Raw genomic sequence first — 21,719 nt, forward strand, 5'->3', positions numbered from 1 at the left:
TCGGAACCAGCATGATTTTGTTAGCTACAAGCTTGATTGATTTAAACATAAATAGTTATGAAGCTTTCGACTGCAGGTTTATATTTAAGCATTTTCAAGATCAATTTTCAAAAATGGACAAAGCTTGAGAAATTTTGCTAAGTTTGAAAATGCAATTTCTGGTTGATTCTTAGGAGTAAGTTCTGATTTCAACTGCCTTGCACGATGCCTTATAAACAGAAAGAGATGCGAATTTTGAAGATTTAAGCATTTTAATCAATTTTCTACGCACACATCTATCCAATTTGTAAATGTTTCAGACGATCGAGAGAGGTAAAGCATACTTACCTGGTGAAAATGGACAGCGAGAAACTGCACGATTTGCCGTGCAAGAACGGATGGATAGTTCTGCAAATTTTGAATGGGAGGATCTGCAATTTTGAATTCCAACGGTTAACTTTCTAATTCAAATTTCCGCGGCTGCAGTTTGAAAAGAATTTGTAATTTTGAGTTTTAGACTTAGCGATTCTTCACCTTGGACGAAATGGTAATTGAACTTGAATGTTTGAAAGGGTTTATGTCAACGTTTTTACCTTGGGAAATTGTGTTTTCTGGCTCCACCTTTCAAACCTTACACGATCCTCTCTCACGCGATTTTACCCTAACTTCGGCGGAATGAGGGAACTTTAAAACTTCAGAAACTTCGCAGTTTCATCCTCCAAATCGCGAACATTGGCAGTATGAGGGTTTTTGTAGACTTTTAAACTTCACATCTTCATCCCCCAAATCGCGAACTTCGGATGCTTTCGCGTTTTATCCCCTATTGCACTCTCTGCGCTGTGATCTTCGAAGGAATGGGGGATTTTGCCAATTTCGAATTCCTTAAATTTGCCTTACGCGTTGCGACTTTGCCCTAGATGGCGAATTTCGAACCTTATGAGGAGTTTGCAAGCAATGCGAACTTTATGGTCATTTTCCAATTTCGCACCATTTGGTGACTTCGCCAATTTCCACCTTTGCTTTCCTCGCGCACTTCCCCCAACTCGCGATTTTCGAGGATATGGAGGCCCTTTAAAACTTTAACTTTGTCTTCACCCCAAGTGTAAACTTCGGCACTTTTATCCTTTTTGCAAATTTCGGACTTTGTGAACGTTTTGGCAACCTTTTAACTTTTCGGACCATCTAGCCTTTTTGTCACTTTAAACTTTTTCAAACCATAAGGTACTTTGTCAACTTTTTGCATTTTCGGACCATAAGGCACTTTTGTCAACTTTTAGCATTTTCGAACCTTAAGACACTTTTGTCAACTTTTAGCATTTTGGGACCTTAAGGCACTTTTGTCAACTTTTTGCATTTTCGGACCTTAAGGCACTTTTGTCAACTTTTTGCATTTTCGGACCTTAACGCACTTTTGTCAACTTTTTGGATTTTTCTTACTTCAGCCTGAAAGTACGAAATTCGCCCCTTTTGGGCATTTTGGTGATTTTTTAACTTTTTGACATTTCTCTTAAGGGGTCCGAAATTCAGCCCTTTGGGCACTTTCGGCCAACTTCTTCACTTTTCAGACCTTTTGTCAATTTCGGCCCATTTGCCCATTTTGAGAAAATTTAGCTCTTCCTTTGCCTTTCAGCTGGCGAAAATCGCCATTCATTCAAATCTCGTGAATTTGGTAAAAACGAGCATTGTGCAATCTCTCATCATTTTACGCAAAAACTAGCGACTTTGGGTCCTCATGCGACCTTCATGCGCGTTGTCCTTTACTTGGCGGAATTCGCCAGTCTCTAACATCCTACGCCTATTAAAGGCGATTTCACAAGTTTGAACAATCTTTGGAATTCGTGCCTGAGGGCTCGACTAGCCTAATGGAGCCACTGGCTTCTTTTGGCTCAATCATCATCATCTTACAGACTGATCGAAGGCTCGCTCGAAAGGACACGAGAGGCTCTATATGGAATTCGACAGGGCAAAAACAAAAAGGCCCAAAAAAAGGAAGGGAGGGGGACCCTGTCGGTGACAGGGGCGTGTGCAACGCACAACAAATAGAAAACCCTCTGAAACCCTTGTCTCAAACAATCCACAAAGCAAAATCAAGCAATGTCAAATAATCAATAATAGAGTTTGAATTGCTTCCAATTTCCTTATAATCCCAAATGGCACGATTTTCACTAAGTACACCCAAATGCATTTTAAATACATTAAAATGTATTTAACTAACTTTGCATAGTTTAATAGTCAACTTGTGCGCCCAAATTATTTAAGTGATTTAATAAAAATCACTTTATAATATTAAGTGGCTTTTTAATTTAATAAAGTCACTTTATGACTTTATAATAACCATATAAGTTAAATAACTTAGCCACTAGAATATTAATATCTTCTTCATTATTTAGTGTTTTGACGTGTCGTTTGAAGCTAGAGTCAATACTGAATAGCCCCCATGTGTCCAGGTGCCCTGACTAAAAATAACACAACTGCTAGATTGACTTACTATAAATAGTAAATCCCTCAACTAAGCCCACACACTAACTGCTAAGGCCCTAGAACTGAACCCAACATTGAACTGAAGAAGTGGAACTGCCACTGAGACCCTCTATCCAGAATGTTAGCCTACAAGAGTCCAAAATAATGGACTAACCCATCAATCACTGAAACTGACTAGAGTGGGGACATCACAAGCTAAGAGGGAGTGTTAATGTTATAGAAGCAGGAGATATCTTTCCCCTGACTGCTGTAATAAACTTTATTAACAGTTTATTTATTTCCTTATGATCGTTGTCCTATATCAGCGATTTTATTATTTCTCTAACTATTATTTTATTAGTTCTTTTTGTGCTAATATCCATTTTGTTAGTGGATAACTAATATCAATTACATATTGATTGCATAATGTATCGGGTGTTTGCTCATAACTAATCGCACCCTTTCTTAGTGACTCCCCGATTGGGGACATATCAGTCCATGTTCCCTTATTGGGTATTTTATCTCCAAGTCGTGGGCATTAGGAAACACGATAAGAAGAATAAAAGGTATATGCTGCGATCTGGATAATTGGTTTGCCAGGTGTGTTTGGGTAAAGTCTGCAACATATATATATATATATGCTACGTAAGAATAATACATACTAAGCGGTGGACAATATACAGCGGCAAATAACATATAGCTGTGCATAGAGAAATAGCGATACATATCAGTGTGTGGAATACTAGACAGCTGTGCGTGAAAGATCTTTGTGGTTATATGCTGCGTTAAGATCTTTGTGGTTTATATGCTGAGTCGAATATCTCTGTGAATTCTACACTGGGTATAATTAATCAGCAATCTGAACATTCAACTCAATAATATTTTTGAAAACTGGCGATTGAAGGATGGATTTATATCTTCAGATTAATCAATAAAATAAATATTGTATCAGAATTGATACATATCAAAATTAATATTCTGAACTTCTGCAAATTTAAAAATCTGACCCAGAATTTAACACCATGAAGGTGAAAAAATAACTATTCCGAAGAGTACACAAGGGATCCAAATAAAAGTTGAAGACAAGATTGCAATGTCCCTTTACTAGCTTTATCAATGCTACTTTACTAGCTTTATCAATATCCATACCAACACTTTGGGAACTCCAACTTTCTTGGAGACTACTAGCTTTATCAAAAAGCTAATCAATCAGTTGTAGAGAGTCCGTAGAGCCAAGATGACTACAATGCTACTTCCATGTGTGGATCCAACAGTCTGGGAGAGTTCCACACTTCCTGGAGAGGTCCATCATCTTTAGAGAATGCCGAATTTCAAACAGACATTTGTCATATGCACTTTTGGTGTTGGTGATGAGGTCTAAAATTATATTTGGCCTGTTTTAATATTATTCGTAACAATGATGGTTGTGAGGAAAATAATTAAAATATTAAATGGTTAAATATTTAAGTTGTTGAAAAATACAAAATTAAAAGACAACTAATATTTTATTTCAATTATATATTTTTTTAAAAAAAAAAAAATTGGGATGACCCCGCAACGTTACAGTAAATCATGATCCCTATTGATAGAGTGCTCACGAGTTCAAAACTCGTGCCTTTCATCCCGCAAGTGCCCCTGACAAGGCACACGCTAGCAGCATGGAGACACAAATGATGACGTGGAGGAACCGCTGGCAAAAGCAATGTGTGATGCACGGGAGTTATAAGGAGAGGGCATTGCCACCGTGGAGAGATAAAGAGATAACTACGCATGGCGATGGAGAGATAAGGTGGCGCCTGCGAATAGTGACGAAGAGATAACGATTCACTTGATCAAGGCAAAGGAGATATAAGGGTGAGCTGGCGTGTGCATGCAACAGAGTGATAAGGTGGAGATGCCATGTGGTGCAACATAGTGATAAGGTGGAGATGCCATGCATGCGCAATGGCAAAAAATATCTCTGAGGATGAGATCCCTCAAAAATGTGGCCTCGGCTTCGGCCCCTTACCGATCAAAAAAAACAAAATAATATATTATTTTAGACAGCCTTTGTTATTTAAATTTTATAAATTTAAAAGCCAAAGAAAAAGAAAGGAATTGTGGGAATCATGACATCAAATTCCTGGAAAACAAAAATATTTCAAGAATTGTAAGGATTTTGCAAAAGGAATATTTCAATGGTATCAGAGTAGATTTCTTGCCAGCTGTGGGAAATAATTTTGTCTAAAAAAATTTTAGAGCCGACATCAAGCACAAGCACAGAAGTGACAAAGAAATCAGGTGTTATCAAAGAGAAAGAAGGAAAGATTCAGATCAGCAGGAAATTATTGTAGGACAGAAGGATGCAGAGGAACCTCAAAAAGACAAGGAGGTAATGCAAAATTAAAAGACAACTAATACTTAATTTCAATTTTATCAATACTATTTTATTTCAATAAAATGTTGTAAATACATATTTTTAAAGGGAAAATAAAAGGAAATAATAAATTATTTGAATGCAAAAAAGAGAAAAAAGGAATTGTGCGAATCATAAAATCAGATTCTTGGAAAATAAAAATATTTTGGGAATTGTAAGATTTGTAAAAGGAATATTGTAATGGTATCAAAGCATATTTCTTACCAATTGTGGGACATAAATTTGTGAAAAATTTTAAAACAAACCTCAGGCATGGAAATGACAAGGAAATCAAGCATTATCAAAGAGAAAGGAGGAAAGATTCAGATCAGCTGAAATCTATTACAAGCAACATGACAAAGAGGAACCTCGAAAAGATAAAGAGGTAATGGGTCAAAATAACGGGGATGCAGATAATGCCCAATTTGAGAGTCTTGCACAAGGACAGGAAGAGTTAGCAAATATTCAAGAATAGTTGGTTTCAACTATGCAAAATATCAACATATTGAGGGCACACGATAATGAATTCAGCTAGTCACGGGCAAACATTCACCAAAACACTCAAAGAATAGTTGTAAGTTCTACTATGAGACCTTTCCAACATAAGTTCATCTCTCATGAAGAAGTAATTGTTGAACCGGAAGTCTAGACTTCTATACTTGTGGACAGTGGCCAATTACGAGGAGTATAGACTCCTACCAACTGAAATTAAGGAGGCCATGTCACTTACAAATTTTATGAGCAAGAAAAAAAACAAGGGTGCTTAGAGAGAGGAGATGAGACAACAAACAAATCCATGAGATCTCAAACGGGCATTGGGTAAGTTGACACTTCCTACATTTGATGGCTCGGAAAAGTGTACCACACACTCCTAGATTATAATACTAGACACATTTTTATCATTGAAACCCATGACAGAGGATAAGGCCATCAAATTTGGGAATTATGAGAATTTTGTAGAAGGAATATTTCCCAAGATACAAATAAAGATCCACTGCACTTCTCCCTTTCATGAAACAAAGTTAAAGACGCAAAGAATGAGGTACGATTTCTAGATTCAGGTTGTTCTAAATCATATGACAGGTTGGAGAGTTGCATTTTCAAATACTAGTGAAAAAATTCAAAAGTAATGTAAAGTTGGGTGATAATAAAGTACTCAAAGTTTGTGGAAAAGGAAAGATGGATATAGACACCAGCCAAAGAGAAGCAGAAATTACTGACGCATATAAGTCACCACAATTAAGGCATAATCTAAAAAATGTTGGACAGATCATTGAAAAGGACTTGAAGTAGAATTTAATGATAAAGTTTTCACCATCTATGATAAGCAACAAGAAGGAAAGCTAATTACTACGTTAGATCACAAGGAACCAAATGTTCCCGTTGAGAATCAAAAAAAGTGAAGCAATTGTTTGTTAAGCTACTATTAAGGATGCACAGCAGTTATGGCACCAAAGATATGGACATCTTGATTTACAAGGACTGTAATGTCCCCATTTTCAGGTTCTCTTGTAGTGCGGTTGGTGCTGGCTTTTTGGGTTGGTGTCAACATGATCAGAGGAGTATTTCAATGTTGCCGATGGGTTCAGATAGATTGATGGAGATGATTAACACTTTCTGGAGCAATTTTGTACAACTCGTCCATACTGTTAGCTATCTTTTTTACCTATTAGGTTAAAATAGCTCTTTATGGTTAATCTATTAACACTTATTGTTCATAATATATTATGAAGTTTTGACCTTTGGAAAAAAAGGATTCTTTGGTGCTTAGGATTTTTAAAATTTCTTATGTTGTCAAAAGTATTAAAACCCGCGTGCATGAACTCTATGCCTATGTTGCATGAGGAAGAGAGAGTCACGTCTCCTCACGTTTCAAAAGTTGTTTGTGTCTAGTTTGGATAAGTACATTTATGGTTTCATCTTGCTTATCACAGCAAAGAACAACAAAAGAGCTATAATGGTGGCCTATGTGTGAATGAGGCGGTTGAGGAACAGTTTGAGGCTTCAAGTTTGCATGAGGATGGAAGGAGGATTTTCTGAGAAGCACGTTTAAAAACTAATCATCAACATGCACATGGAGTTTTAAAATATGACAGCTTAGAAGTTTTCATTTAGGAAACTCTTTTCTTATTATGAAATGCTATTTATAGCCATTAATGTGTGACATATGAAGGGGTTTTAAACTCAGGTATCAGTTGAAAGGAATTTTGAAAAGCTCAGTTCAAATTTAGAATTAAGGTTTCGTTGATAAGATTGTATACAAACCATAGGGCAATGATGTCTTTGAATAGCTAGATTACTTGCACAGAACTTAATCATGCATTTTTTAAAAATTCTGGAAAAGCCATTGAAGCTTGAAACATTGAAACATGATCTTAAGTGTGAATAAGGAATCTGAGAGCTTTGAGGTCATCTGGGCAGCAACAAAACTTGTTAATGAGCATGAGAAGACAAAGACCCTTGACATACTAGTGGAAGAGCTATCTTAAAAGTTTGTTTATGGATATACAACCAAAGGTGACAGTATTTCGGCACAAAAGTCAGAATGGTAAGTACTGATTTTTTATCCATACCAAGAGCAGAGTATCATTTATTAGTAGTGTCAGTTACTCGCAGATACAAGGAGTTTCACATGAAAGCAAGTGAGATTGGGTATGATGTTAGTTCTGATCCTGATTTTCTATCATCAATGGAGTTTATGGGCTTTTTGGGAGTAAATAAAAAGGCAACGAGAATTGCAGATGCTTGAAGAAGTCAGTGATGAAAGGTTAGAGCTAACTGCAGGTGGGTGTCAAATGTGGAGTACAACAGGGTAATCTACTATAGGAAACTCATTGGAAAAAATGGAATTTGAGTGGCCAAATAAAAGAAAATGCATCAATGGCTTAACAGTTACTGAATACTATAAAGGGACTGTGGAAACAGGTCTTAATGAAGAGAACAAATATGAAGGATATTCAGATTTTTTGTTAGCCTAGAAAACCTAGGACAATGCAAGACCTAGAAGAAGCACCTAAATTGTTCTTAATGAGCATGCTAGCAATGTTGTGATTGTCTAATAAATTTTAAACCCATTATGAAATCTCTTATAAGGTCCTGTAACAGTGGACACTACCAATCCTTGATCAGATTGTAAAGGCAATGTTGATAGTGTAAATGATGTTCAATTTACATTCAATATGCAAGTTATATTCTATTAACTAATTATGTTGTATTTATTATTGCCTTAATGTATATATCTAACTATCTTCTTGTTTGTGGCAGGTGAGAGGAGCATTTAATATTTTCTATGTCCTATCTCACGAATGCCACTCAATATAAGTATATAACAAATGGGGCACGGTCAAGCAATGCCCCGATCAAGACATTACTTGATCGTGCTTCTTTGTTTATACTAAACAAATGCATGTTCAACGTTAATGCCAATCGGTGTGGGGGTAGTATTACAACCGATGTCTATCGGTGTTTGCTTAATGCTAACAGCCGATAGTTATCGGTGTGTTAGCCTTAACAACCGATAACTATCGGTGTAGGCTAACACCCAATAACTATCGGTGACCTTTGTTACATACCCACCCGATATATTATATGCAACCCGATATATATTAATCGGTGTTTTCATTAATCAATTATTTATCATTATTTATGTTAATCGATATACATCTAAATACAAGATTTATTAGATCGATGAACATAAACAAAATACATAGTATGATTATCAATAGGTTGTTTATATATTAATCGGTGTTTTCATTAATCAATTATTTATCATTATTTATGTTAATCGATATACATCTAAATACAAGATTTATTAGATCGATGAACATAAACAAAATACATAGTATGATTATCAATAGGTTGTTTATATACAAATGTAGAATGGCTATCAAAGAGGAATTAATTGCTTGAAGGTTTTATCATGGTTATCGATATGATAAATGATTGAATGAGAGACTTCATTTATCTCTCATTCAATCATTTATCTTACGGAAGCTATCATGCATTAACACTACCTCTTAGCTAGGTAAGATGAATGTAGACAATATATTCAAGCATCACAATTCAATTGATAGTAATCATTTGACATTCATGGGAAATCATACCACCTAATCATATGGTATGAAGTATCACCTAAACAAGTGATATTGAAGTTCATCACATCAATCTTGTGATTGATAGGATATCACCTAAGCATGTCATATCAGTATTGCCTACACACGCAATACTTAAGGATAATCATATGAGAAAGACTAATTTCTCACCTTATCCAAGTTGTGATATGTGCACTAACACTTTATACAAATGTTTTATCACAACACAATCATGGCACATCCATGACACACCAGAGATCCAACATGATAACTGGTTTGGACATTATAAGATCGTCACCTTATAATGTCCCCATACAAGTGTTCACTATAATCCCCCCAATGAATTTACAGACATAGGTCCACATACATCAGAATGAACTAACTCTAAAATTTTACTTGTTTTCCTAGTACTACTCTGAAAAGCACCCTTAGCATTTTACCTAGGGCACATCATGTGCATGCCCTTGAATGATATTGCTTTAGCTTAGGTAGACCTGTGACAAGGTCTCCCATTGATGATAAAGCTCTAAAATTTAAGTGGCCTAGTCTTCTATGCCAGATTTCATTGGCATCTGTAGTTTCATGAAGTAGAGCTAAGTTGGGCTCTGTGCATAGCTCATATAAGTAGCCTTGTCTTTACCAATTGTATTAGCTTTCTTGATAAATGAGTTCTTTGGCCAAGCCAACACTTTGTTGTCCATGAAGGTCACTTTGTATCCATTGTCCTCCAGTGCTGATATTGAGACAAGATTCCTCTTAATGCCTGGAACATATAGCACTCCTCTAAGTTGTAATGATACACCTGACTTTAGTTTGATGATGCAGTTTCCAACTCCTTTGAAAGGGTGTGTGGAGTCATCTCCGATGGTTACCTCTTCATCATTCTCCTCTTTCATGAAGTCTAGTACTTCTCTGAATCCTGTGATGTGTCTGGATGAGCCACTGTCGATCACACGGAAGTTCACTTTGTTTGATGCTTGATTTGTGAGTGTTGAATAGAGTACATACTTCTCGGAGTCCTCTTCCCTTTTCGATTTTCCTGTTTTGGCAAATGTGGCTTGTTTAGCTTTTTCTGGACATTTGGCAACATAGTGCCCAAATTTGTCACATCTGTAACACTGAATTTGAGAGAGGTCCTTCTTGAAAGAGTTCTTGCTGTGACGACCTTTTCTCTTCCTGAATTGCTTCTTCTTGCCCTTTCTGTCTGAGTTCGTAGTTAGAACTTGAAGATCTTCATCTATATTCTTTTGTTTGATTCCTTTCTTGTTTTGCCTTGATTCCTCTTGGAGATAGTCAGCCTTTAGCCTATCGAATTTTGGAAAGTTATCCCTTGCACTGATGCCTTCGACGAACGTTTCCCAGATACTAGGCAACCCATCTAAAGCAATGAGGGTTAATTCTTTGCTTTGGATCTCATATCCAAGGGTTGCTAGTTCATCCCTTAAGGTAGATATCCGCATGAAGTAGGCATTGACTGATTCTCCTTTTATCATGGTTATATGATTTATCTCTCTTTTTAGAGCCAAGGTTCTACTGGCATTGGATATCTCAAAAGCGTCTTCAAGTGCTTTGAACATGTTGAAGGTTGTTTCGTGTTTCTTTATAATGGGCATAATATTGTTCCTTACCCCATAAACTATTATTTTGATAGCCTTATCATTTCCTTCTCTCCAAATTGCTTGATCAGGTTCAATCTCAGGTTCTTTAGTTTCAGTCTTTACAAATGATTCAACTTTGTTATCTTTTAGAATCATTTGAATTCTGAATTTCCATGCAGAGAAGTCGTCACCTCCTGCAACTCTATCTTCAAATCTGATAGCGCTAGCCATTGATAGGATTGTGATGTTGAATATATACTTGATTTGAATTTTACGTAAAATTGAACAGCCTTAGGTTGGATTTAACCTAGCTCTGATACCATGTAAATGATGTTCAATTTACATTCAATATGCAAGTTATATTCTATTAACTAATTTTGTTGTATTTATTATTGCGTGAATGTATATATCTAACTATCTTCTTGTTTGTGGCAGGTGAGAGGAGCATTTAATATTTTCTATGTCCTATCTCACAAATGCCACTCAATATAAGTATATAACAAATGGGGCACGGTCAAGCAATGCCTTGATCGGTCATGACCGATCAAGACATTACTTGATCGTGCCTCTTTGTTTATACTAAACAAATGCATGTTCAACGTTAATGCCAATCGGTGTGGGAGTAGTACTACAGCCGATGTCTATCGGTGTTTGCTTAATGCTAACAGCCGATAGTTATCGGTGTGTTAGCCTTAACAACCGATAACTATCGGTGTAGGCTAACACCCAATAACTAAAGGTGACCTTTGTTATATTGCCACCCGATATATATTAATCGGTGTTTTCATTAATCATTTATTTATCATTATTTATGTTAATCGATATACATCTAAATACAAGACTTATTAGATCGATGAACATAAACAAAATACATAGTATGATTATAAATAGGTTGTTTATATGCAAATGTAGAATGGCTATCAAAGAGGAATTCATTGCTTGAAGGTTTTATCATGGTTATCGATATGATAAATGATTGAATGAGAGACTTCATTTATCTCTCATTCAATCATTTATCTGACCGAAGCTATCATGCACTAACAGATAGATAGGTCAGGTACAGAGCAAGAAAAGCTTCAGCAAACAGTGTTGAACATTTTCACATGGAAGAGCACTGATCATACCATTGCAGCTGCTTTAGCTCTTTCTTAATAGAAGATGATCTCATGACTTGCTCATATTTTAAATAGAGAAATAAAGAAATTCTAGGCAGCTCCATTAAGTCAACTATGACATGCTAGAGGGCAAAAGAAAGCAAAAAGCAGTGAATAGAGAGATAACAGGCCATTAAGGATAGAGGATGAGTTTTTACCATTGTAGCAGTTCCTGAAGAAGCAGATCTTGCAAGAAGGGATGGCAAACCTATATTATGCATGATTCTTGAGTGTCATCCGGAGTTAGAAAAGCAGAGTTTACAACCTTATGAAAAATCAACAATGACATGAAGTGCAGGACAGTCCATAATATTATTCATGGAAGTTATTAGTACTGCTATTCATGGATGAACAGAAGATATACCAAAGACATGACAGTATTCAAGGACAATCACTTGGGCAAAATCAGGGCCATATGAGCAGACAACTCAATGAGTGACAGTCTTTTGCAAAAGAAGATAGCAGAAAATGAAAGATCAGTCAAGCATGCCAAGAAAAACATCATAATGATATTTAGTTTAGAGACTACAGGTTTGGTTTCTGAATGGATTACGGCAAGGGTTGTCAATTGAAGACAAATATGCACAGTCATAGGTGGAGGGACAGTCATAAACAGATTGTCAAGGAACATGTTTGGCATTGTGTGAGTTTTCCCAAGAGATAAAGAAACTTCAAAACATATTTCAAGGGGATATATGGCAAGTGTGAAGAGCTTTTGTAATGCAAATCATGACTGTTAACTATGAAAATGGTGTAAGCAAAGAGCAGATCCAAGAAGGTTAGACACAGTGAAAGCCCTTACCAGCCACAAAACAAACTATTTCTTTCAGTCAGAACTATCAACACTACAAAGTTATCTCCATGTTGGTTGGCGAACCTTGAAAAAAGTAACGCAAGGGCTCTAACCATGTCTACTAAAAAGCTTTTTGAAGGTTTGTTTATTAATATAGGATTGCAAATATGAATTAGGAAAAAAAAGATTGCAAATGCTCTTGAAGGTGGTTGAAGACTTAAAGAGACTATAATGGTTGTACAAGGAGCAGTCCTATGCAAGAAAAGGGAGGGTTCAGAGGTCTTGTTATCAATAAAGCCTTGCACCCTCTGTTAAAGCTGTGAACTTCAACTGCCTATTGAAACATGGGAACACTTCAAGGTTGTGGGTGACCTAAAGACTGAAGTGGACCTCCAGAGTAAGCTGGTTCTTTTCAAATTCTTCACCTAAACTAACAATTTCTTCAAGGAAAAGAGTGAGGAAGAGAACATATGAAACTAAAATCTAAACCTAAGGTGATGCACCAAAGCGATATGATGAAGAACTTAAAAGTAAGAAAGAGTGATACACAATATGACAGTAATAAAACTCTCTTTCACAACCCAGAAAAAGATAAACCTTTGCATCAGTAATTTATAAGGAGGCTAGATAACCACAGTCCTAGGAGGAAAGAAAAAACTTTCACAATCCAAAAACTGATAACTACTAACAAACAACTTATAACCTGCAAATGATTATTCCCCTACATAAAGGCACCAAAATGAAAAGATACAGCTCCAAGGACAAGAAAACTCACAAGAAACTGCACTAAACAACAAGGACCCACAAGAATAGAAGAAAATGGGAAGGAAAGAACTTATTATTGCTACAAAAGGTACCACCAATTTGTACTATTCCTGAAAATGTGTTACAAAATCATTCATTTTCTGCAGAGAGAACTCTTAAAAATTACAGTCTGCCCAAAAAAATGAACAAGTAAGAACCTTTACAAAGAAGGAGGAGGGTAGCATATATGCTTTCCAAAAAGCAGATAATGAATAATAAATTCCACCTCCTCTTGGGCGAGCAGAACCAAAAAATCCACTTTTCAGGCCCTCAAACAGGTCTGAAAGGGAACACACTTGAACCAAAGTCAAGCCAACCCATGTTGCTACCATAAAAGCTCTTAATTACATCATAAATGACTCAAAAATATCCCCAAACAGGCCTGCAAGCCTTCATTAATGCAAGAAATATCTTGACCTGCCTAATAAATGAAAATAAATCTCATAAAGTGATTTTAAAATTTACTAAATTAAACATTTGTTTAATTCCTTTTTTATATTTAAAGTCGAGATTTAATAACATAAAAATAATAAAGTTATTTATTAAAGTGATAAATAAATTAAATCACTTTAATAAGTAGTTTCATTATTTTTATTTATTAAATAATAAATGTAATTAGAAAATATATTTAATAAAGTGTTTTATTTATTTATCACTTTAATAAATATTTTCCTTATCATATTTATTATATTTTTTACTTTAAATATAAAAATGGGATGAAACAAAGCTATTAAGTAGATAAATTTAGACCACTTTAATAAATATGTATTCATTTTGATTTAAAAAAAAACCTATGCCCAATCTTCAAAAGAGCCATATTATTAAGTGACTTATTTTTATCACTTAATATATATTTACATTGAAAATCAATATTAAGTGATAAAAATAAGTCACTTAATAAAGCTAGAGAAGGGGGATGAAACTCATTTCATCGACCCCTTAGGCCATTTTGCGTGGTATTTGGAGCTTTAGGAGAGAAGAAAATAAAATAAGGCAAAATAAAATGCCTTAGTAATTTGACACATATTTAGGGAAAAAGAACCCTAAAATCTGCTCCATTCCTCATCTTTTCGATATTTCTTCTTTCTGCTGGAAACTGAAGTGGCCGCCATGAGGGTTTGGAGGTCGAAATGATCTGCAACTTGTTGAAATTCGGTGTTGGGTGTCGCCATAGGTGATTTTCTAGAAAAATTCGGAGAGTCTTTCATTGATTCTGGGCAGATCGAAATACATCTTTGGCATGCAAACAGCCTGGTAAGTCGTGAAAACTAGGATTTCGAATTTTATTTTGAGATGAAGGCTATTCTAGGTCACAAAAGCCACGATCTTTAACTGATTTTATGCATATTTTCTATGTTTTCACCTTCTGATTTGAAGCACTATCATGAGGAAAATTTGAAAATTATTTTGAATGGTTTTGAAAACACGGAAGTGAAAGAACTAGCCATCAAGAGGGAAGTTTGCAGGATTTTTCTCTGCCATCAACCACTTCAGGTGCATATTTCTAAGGCATTTCAATTCGATTTTCTTCAAATTTACTGGTAAATGTGGGTGAAAACGTTGATCTCTTTTCAATGGCATTTTCCCCTTCCACGTTCACAATTAAAACACCATCCTCTAGCCTATCAGAATCTTTGCACTATTGTTTGCATAATTAAATTGATAGCTAACTTTGAATTGACATATCATCTGCTGGAAGCTAACAAAATGTATTCTTAATATTTGAATATAATGCATCGGTATGAAAGGAATTCCACTCAAGTAGTTCTCCATTTCGTAAACCTTACTGGAAATCTGTATTATCTCGCCACTCAAAGATACTGACAATATTCTTGAACTACTAACAGTTGATTGCAAAAAAGACGTAGCTGTATGACATTCTTTTGAAACTTCTCATTTTGGCAAAAGTTTACCTCGGATCCTGTAAAATCTGCCATACACATGTTCCTTATCCTTGTAAATCCTAATTATTTTTATAGCAAATATTGTTGTGGTTCTATTGCAGTTGATAACTTTATGACTGCTTATAGATCACTAACTACTTATTCCGTATGATGCACTCCTCCATTTTGTAATGCTGACCATAACATGTTTGCAAATGTTCTCTTTCCTTAAATATTTCTTAGGCTATCACTGTGCTCACCATTCTTTGATGCACTCTTTTTATTGTTTGTCAACATGCCTGAAGGGGATGCAAGTAACAGTTGTGCGTGTGCTTGATCTGTTCTTTCACATATGATATTTTGGCTCAGACTTCTTTTTGAACCACTGTTGTTTATTTTCCATGCCTTGAAAGTGACTATTATTGAAGGTCAATTTAGAGATGCCACTGTAACTGTATCTTGGTTGAAGAGCACTTGTAGGACTGCATTTGTAGGCTTTGACTGCTCTCCACGCATCCTATCACTGAGATATTTCTTTCAAAGCATGAACAAACCTATAGCAACCTGAGCTGCTTACATAGCAATTCGATTTTTTTTAGGCATTTCAAAGAGAAAGGAGGACTGAAAATGGTGGAAAAAGTTGTAAACCCTCCCTTTGCTTTTCTAAATTTGTACTATGCTTGAAACTGTTTACAAAATCATTCATTTTCTGAAAACTGGGCGTTAAAAGATATATATTCTGAAAACTGTAGCTGCAATTTTTCCTTTGATTTGTTGTTGGACGCCATGCTGCTATTTTATGATACTATTCTGCACACCTCCGCCATTAAAGGCTTCTTCAGGGGCATATATCTTGAATTTGACATTTTGATTTTATCAAAAAGAAACCCTTTCTGAAAGCTTTCTGAAAATGGTTTAACTGTTATGACTGAAATGTATTCTGATTTTCTGCATGCCATAATTCTGAGGTTATTCTGGAAAAATTGTTTCGAGTTAAAAGTTGAAACCCTTGCACTTTGTAAGATATAAGTATGGTCTAGCTGCTCTGTCTCTAGGAAGTACTAAAATGTACCGTATACCATCTGCTTATGCTTCCAGTTCCACCTAGCATGATACCCCTGAACTTATGTAATAAGAATGAAGTCTCTGCTCTTGATATCCTTGGGGTTGCAACTATGTTTTCCATATTTATAGTGAATGCTATCACGGCTGTCATTTTACTGAGCCTCCTTAAATGTCTCGCTTCTATCATTGGGCTGATATATAAAGCTTTACCATGACTGTACTTGAAAGCATGTATGACTGTATTTTATTTTAAAAGGCTGCTGGTGCTACCCTTTGACTGCACTGTAACCTCTTTATCTTACTGTTGTTTGACTATAAAAATTGACTGCTACTTTTTGACAAAGATTTTATTTGTTGTTATTGGCCTTGACCTCTAGAAATGTAACCTTCTGGAACACTGTAATGGCATCTCTCTGATACTGACATATTAAATGATGAGCTTTCCTTCCCATCTACAACTATCGCGATGATCATGCAATCTTCCTTAACTCTCTTGTGCGATGGTCTCCGTGAATGAGTGCCCCTCGCTTATGATAGTATGTTGGTGATGACATTTAGGACTCTCATGTTCTTATCAGCCTAATGCCATGAGCGACATGTACTCCTTTATTGTGTCCACCGTAGGAGACGGGTAAGGATTGTTTCACTGATGTCATGATAATCTGTCCCTAATGTCATACATGCTGAGCTCAACCCTCGTGGGAGCCCATTTTTCCCACATGCAGATATTTAATTGAAGTAATCAGCGATAAAACTTTACCTGTATATGCACATTGGACGCAATTGTTAGACAAAAACTATGAATTTTCAGATATGTTTCTTGTTGTTTCTGATACGTACAATGATTGGACTGGTATAATGCATTGTAGGAGCGGATTGTGCATGTATTGATGATGTATATGCAAGGATATGGTATCCCGAGCTCTAATGCAATTCTCTTATCTTCTTGCAGACACTTGGAGCAGCAGGGGACCTCTGCAAAGGAGTTGGATATGAAGCTACTCAACTGAGGGGGGTTCGTCATTACGAGGCAATGACAAATCCCTTATCTTTGTTTATATTTTATTTTTACATGCATCATTTTCTTGTATAATGCATCATAGGTAGTCATTCCCACGGCTTGTGTGGGAGCATCTCATTTAACATTTATGAATAAAGAAAAATGTTTTTTCAAATATGCAATGTTGTATGGTTCTTGATTGGTTGTGAACACTTGCATTTACTTGGAACTCTTTTTAGCATTCTATAGTATCTCTTGGCAAAACACAAACAACAAACATGTCTCTTTAAAACCATAAAACTTGACCAGCTCCACCTGATGAGCTGGAGAAAGAAAATGGGTAACAGGTCTATTACATGACAATCATTAATTCTGATATACATGAAACTCAGCTGCAAAAATTTTCCATAAAGAGTGGTTGTAATTGACAAGAGGGGGAGTTGATGTTACAGAGTAGAATTGTGTTGTTTCTTCAATTTAAGTGATGCATTGTGTTGCTGCTAAAGTGTGCCTTAGTACTACATTTTTATGACTTCTCGATACTGGTGTTGTGATACGGATTGTTATACCAAGTTGTGGATGCATATGTTAGAAGAATGAGATTGCCCTGCACTTGGAAAATGCTTGTGATAACACCTGATGTAGTTGTTGATATTGGTAAAGTTGATACACTTTTGTTGCAGCTTCTAATATTGATATTTGTCAACTGGTCACAGTTTCAGTTTCCCTTCAGCTATAGAGTGCAGAGTCTTCAGTTTCAAGAATTAACAAATTTCCTATGGCTGGGAAATAATATTTTATTATTTCACTTAAATATTTTTAAAAAGTTACTTTATCACTTAAGTGAATAAAGTGGACATCAAAGCTAAGGAGTTACAATAATATTTTAACGTCATTTTATGTGGCCTTTTAAAGTGAAAAGAAAATAAAGATTTAAATGATATTTTATAAGCATATATGGTTGACATCCACTTGAGGAGAGATGAGTGAAATATTAAAAAAGGGCACAGGTTATTATTTTATACATTGGACTTTTAGCCTTCATTTTAATTATGTTGAAATTTATTATTTTCTGATTTTTCTCGTCATTGAAAAGAAGAAACTATGCTTAGTTCAAGAGATCGAACGTGGTTCATCTCAAGCCTTTGGAGAACAAAAACCCTCTTTTGGAAATCAGTTTCGGTGGTGGAAGATTTACCCTAGCTGGTATTTGTTGGAAATATCTTACAGGTATTTTACATTGCTTTCAGACTTGAGTTTTCTTGTCTGGCTTCTTTAAGTGACTGGATTGTAGGAAAGATTTTGACATAGACTTTTAGAGGTTTCAGAGGCAACATTTTCCACATCTTCTTGGTGTGGGTTTACTTCGTTTATTGGCAAGGGTTTTATTATATCTCTTGGTTTTGAAATTCTATCTCCATTCCTGATGTGGATTTCCCACATTCCTTGGCATGGTTTATTCTTATTTTGTTTGGTGGTATCTTATATTAAAGTGATCCCTTATCAGGCATAAGGCTACTATGTCCTTTGACATGGTATTTTTAGAGAGATTGGGACTTCATTCTTGTTCTAGCAATAGCTTGATACTGCTCCTTTAAACCAAGCATGACTCTTTCCTTGAGACGTGCAGAATATTTGGCATTTTATGGAGACATGAGGGAGAAGAAGTTATTATTCTGAATAAGACAAACTAGGTTTGTCTCTAGCGCCACATCAGCTTTCAAGGTAAAGAGAGGATAAAGACAATATTCAGATAGGGGAGAGGGACCAATAGATGAGAGGGATCCAATACATGCTATGGTAGTTGAACAAAATGGGACCAATAGTGGTGCCCTAAAAATATCATGTCAATGCTTATCCCCAAAAAAGTACCTCTAAAATTCGAAAAATTACCAATCATGATATGCCACATCAGTGCACAAGTAGACATAACTTAGTGCATACCTATTGGTCTTATCACAATTTGGGACCATTTTGGACACCTTCACAAAAATGCATGCTGATGTTGCATCATATTTGGTCATGTGGACTTGAAATGATTTTTTTAAGTAGAAGACTTGACAAGTCAACTGCTGTACAAAATTAAGAAAAATTTGAAATATCCATAGGATTTTGAGAAGCACAAAGTTAGGGTGCACGCATATAGGACCCTCTCCCCTAATCTCTGATTTTGATGAAGTCAAAAAATAGAAAAAGACGAAAAATCAGATTAAGACAAAAATCAGAAAAAGACGAAAAACAGGACAAACTCGTATTGCAGGTAAAGACAAAGCAGAAAGAAATAAATTGTGCGCGATTATAATCTGAAGTTGGACGAATCAAAGTGCAAAGACAAAGGAGAATAAAAGACAAAATAACCTTAGAATGAATCGTGGAAACTTGCCTTACTTGCACATGACAGTTTGACAGAGCTGTGTGCAGCAACTTCATTCGGAGAAGTGGTTTCTGTAATTCTGAAGCAATAAATATTCCTTTACAGTTTGATACTTGCATACTTATAAGTTGAGAGGATGAAGGTTGCTGGGAGTAATTTGTTAAGAACCTGTGCACATTATCATCAATTTCCAGCTATATACTTGTTTTTCTATTATGAAATCTTCTTGCAGTTGTGGGTATTGTTTTTGGTAGTAAAGGGTATAAATCCATAATCTGTGCAGGAGTGCGTAGAACTATTTCTACAAGAAATAAAGATCAGGATGTCAAGTTTATTTTCTGCTGCTTTATGTTATATTACTGTTCAGATTGTTAATGAATGTTGAGACATGGACCAGATAGGACTCGAACCTAGGACCTTCCATACGCTGCTGGAGTGCTCTGCCACTGAGCTACTGGCCCCTCTTGGACCAGTCCATCGTCGGTCCAGGTGTGGCTTATTTCCAACACCAACACCCCCCCTTAAGCCACACCTCTCGTGTGCTTGGGGCTCCTAGCCTGGACCTGGCTCTGATACCATGTTGAGACATGGACCATCTAGGATCCGAACCTAAGACCTTCCATACACTGCTGGAGTGCTCTACCACTGAGCTACTGGCCCCTCTTTGACCAGTCCATTGTCGGTCCGGGTGTGGCTTATTTCCAACACCAACAATGAATATTGATGCAAAATTGATTTACAATGTGTACATCAAGTTACGCATTTCCATTGATTTACAAGATTGCAAGCAAACTGTTTGACAAAATAACTTAGTGTGTAAAGGGCAAAAAAAAAAAAAGTAGCAAACAGGGTGGGACACTCCAGATTACATATGTTGCATAAAAGAAATATGGTAGATAGGTTACAAAAGATTCAAACAAGAAAAAAGGAAGTGTGTAAGGGTCATGCACTTCGAAGACACCATAGAGTCAAGTTTTTCAAAAGTGTTTGGAGAGCAAGTCAGTCCTTGGAACTTATTCATTCAAATTTGTGTGGTCCCATGTCCAAGGCAAGCATAATATGTATGGGTTTATTTTTTAAAGAGTAATACTTGCTTTTAAAGCCTTCAAAATGTTTTTAAGGGTTGGGTAGCAAAAGAAAGTGAAAGACACAAACTATTGAAGAACTAATTGAGAGCTGAATTTTGTTAGGAAGAATTTAATGAATTTTGTGCAAAAAATGGAATCAAGATAGTTAATAACACCTTATACACTACAACAAATTCATGTGACAGAAAGTAAGAAAAGAACATTAATAGAATTAGGAAGAAGCGTGCTAGAAGCAAAGAATGTGGACAATTGAAAGATACAAAGCTAGTTGGTTGCAAAAGAGGATATGCTATAGAGTCTATATACTATGAAGAGACCTCTCCAAATGCTGCAAGTCATGACATTATAAGATTGATATTATTGGTAGCATGAAAAGGGTGGAAAGTACACTACCTATTGTACAAAGTGCATTTTTGAAAGAATACAATAGAAAGGAAGTGTATATGGATCAGCCACAAGGATTTGAAGAAGGGAAAGAAGATTATGTTTACAAGTTGAAGAAAGCAATCTATGGTCTTGAAACAAGCACCATGTGCATGGTATTCAAGAATCGATACACAGTTTTTAGCGATTGGATATGTAACAAGCAGCAAGAATGAGTCCACACTATATTTCAATAAGGAAGGTTATGATACAATATATGTTTGTCTAACTGTTGATGATCTAAATTAGCTAGGAAGACCAAACAAGATGAAGAAAGATTTCAAAGAGGCGATGATGAAAGAATTTGAAATAATTGATTTAGGACTGATGCAATATTCTATTGGCATGAAAAGTATCTTAATCTCATGGTAAGGTCTTTATTTGTCAAGCTAAGTATGTGCGAGATATATTTAAGACATTTTAATATATTAGATTGTAATGGAGTTGATGCACCACTTGCACATGGAGAATAATTGATGAAAGAAGATGGGTCACCGAAGGTAGATGAAAGGAATTAAAAAAGTATTGTTGTAAGATTAATGTATTTGATAGTTACAAGGCTAGATATTTGTTGACGTGTATTTTGTACACTATCAAACACAGAATAAAATA

At 35.7% G+C, this 21,719-nt stretch overlaps 1 protein-coding gene across 5 annotated transcripts in view; it reads right to left on the reverse strand.

Annotated features, from left to right (window-relative positions):
- The window catches only part of LOC131859680 (uncharacterized), an 81,389-nt gene that overhangs the window by 49,168 nt on the left and 10,502 nt on the right, over positions 1–21,719 (reverse strand). The window contains exon 4 of one of the 5 annotated variants that reach the window (XM_059213722.1): positions 3,449–3,833. The exons of the other annotated variants lie outside the window; for them this stretch is intronic. Within the exon in view, the coding sequence (XP_059069705.1) occupies positions 3,786–3,833 (48 nt within the window). The 3' untranslated portion in view covers positions 3,449–3,785. Of the gene's footprint in view, positions 1–3,448; positions 3,834–21,719 lie in introns of those variants that run through there. 5 annotated transcript variants of the gene reach the window in all.

The sequence above is a fragment of the Cryptomeria japonica genome, chromosome 10, assembly GCF_030272615.1.
Source record: "Cryptomeria japonica chromosome 10, Sugi_1.0, whole genome shotgun sequence".
Classification (NCBI taxonomy): domain Eukaryota; kingdom Viridiplantae; phylum Streptophyta; class Pinopsida; order Cupressales; family Cupressaceae; genus Cryptomeria; species Cryptomeria japonica.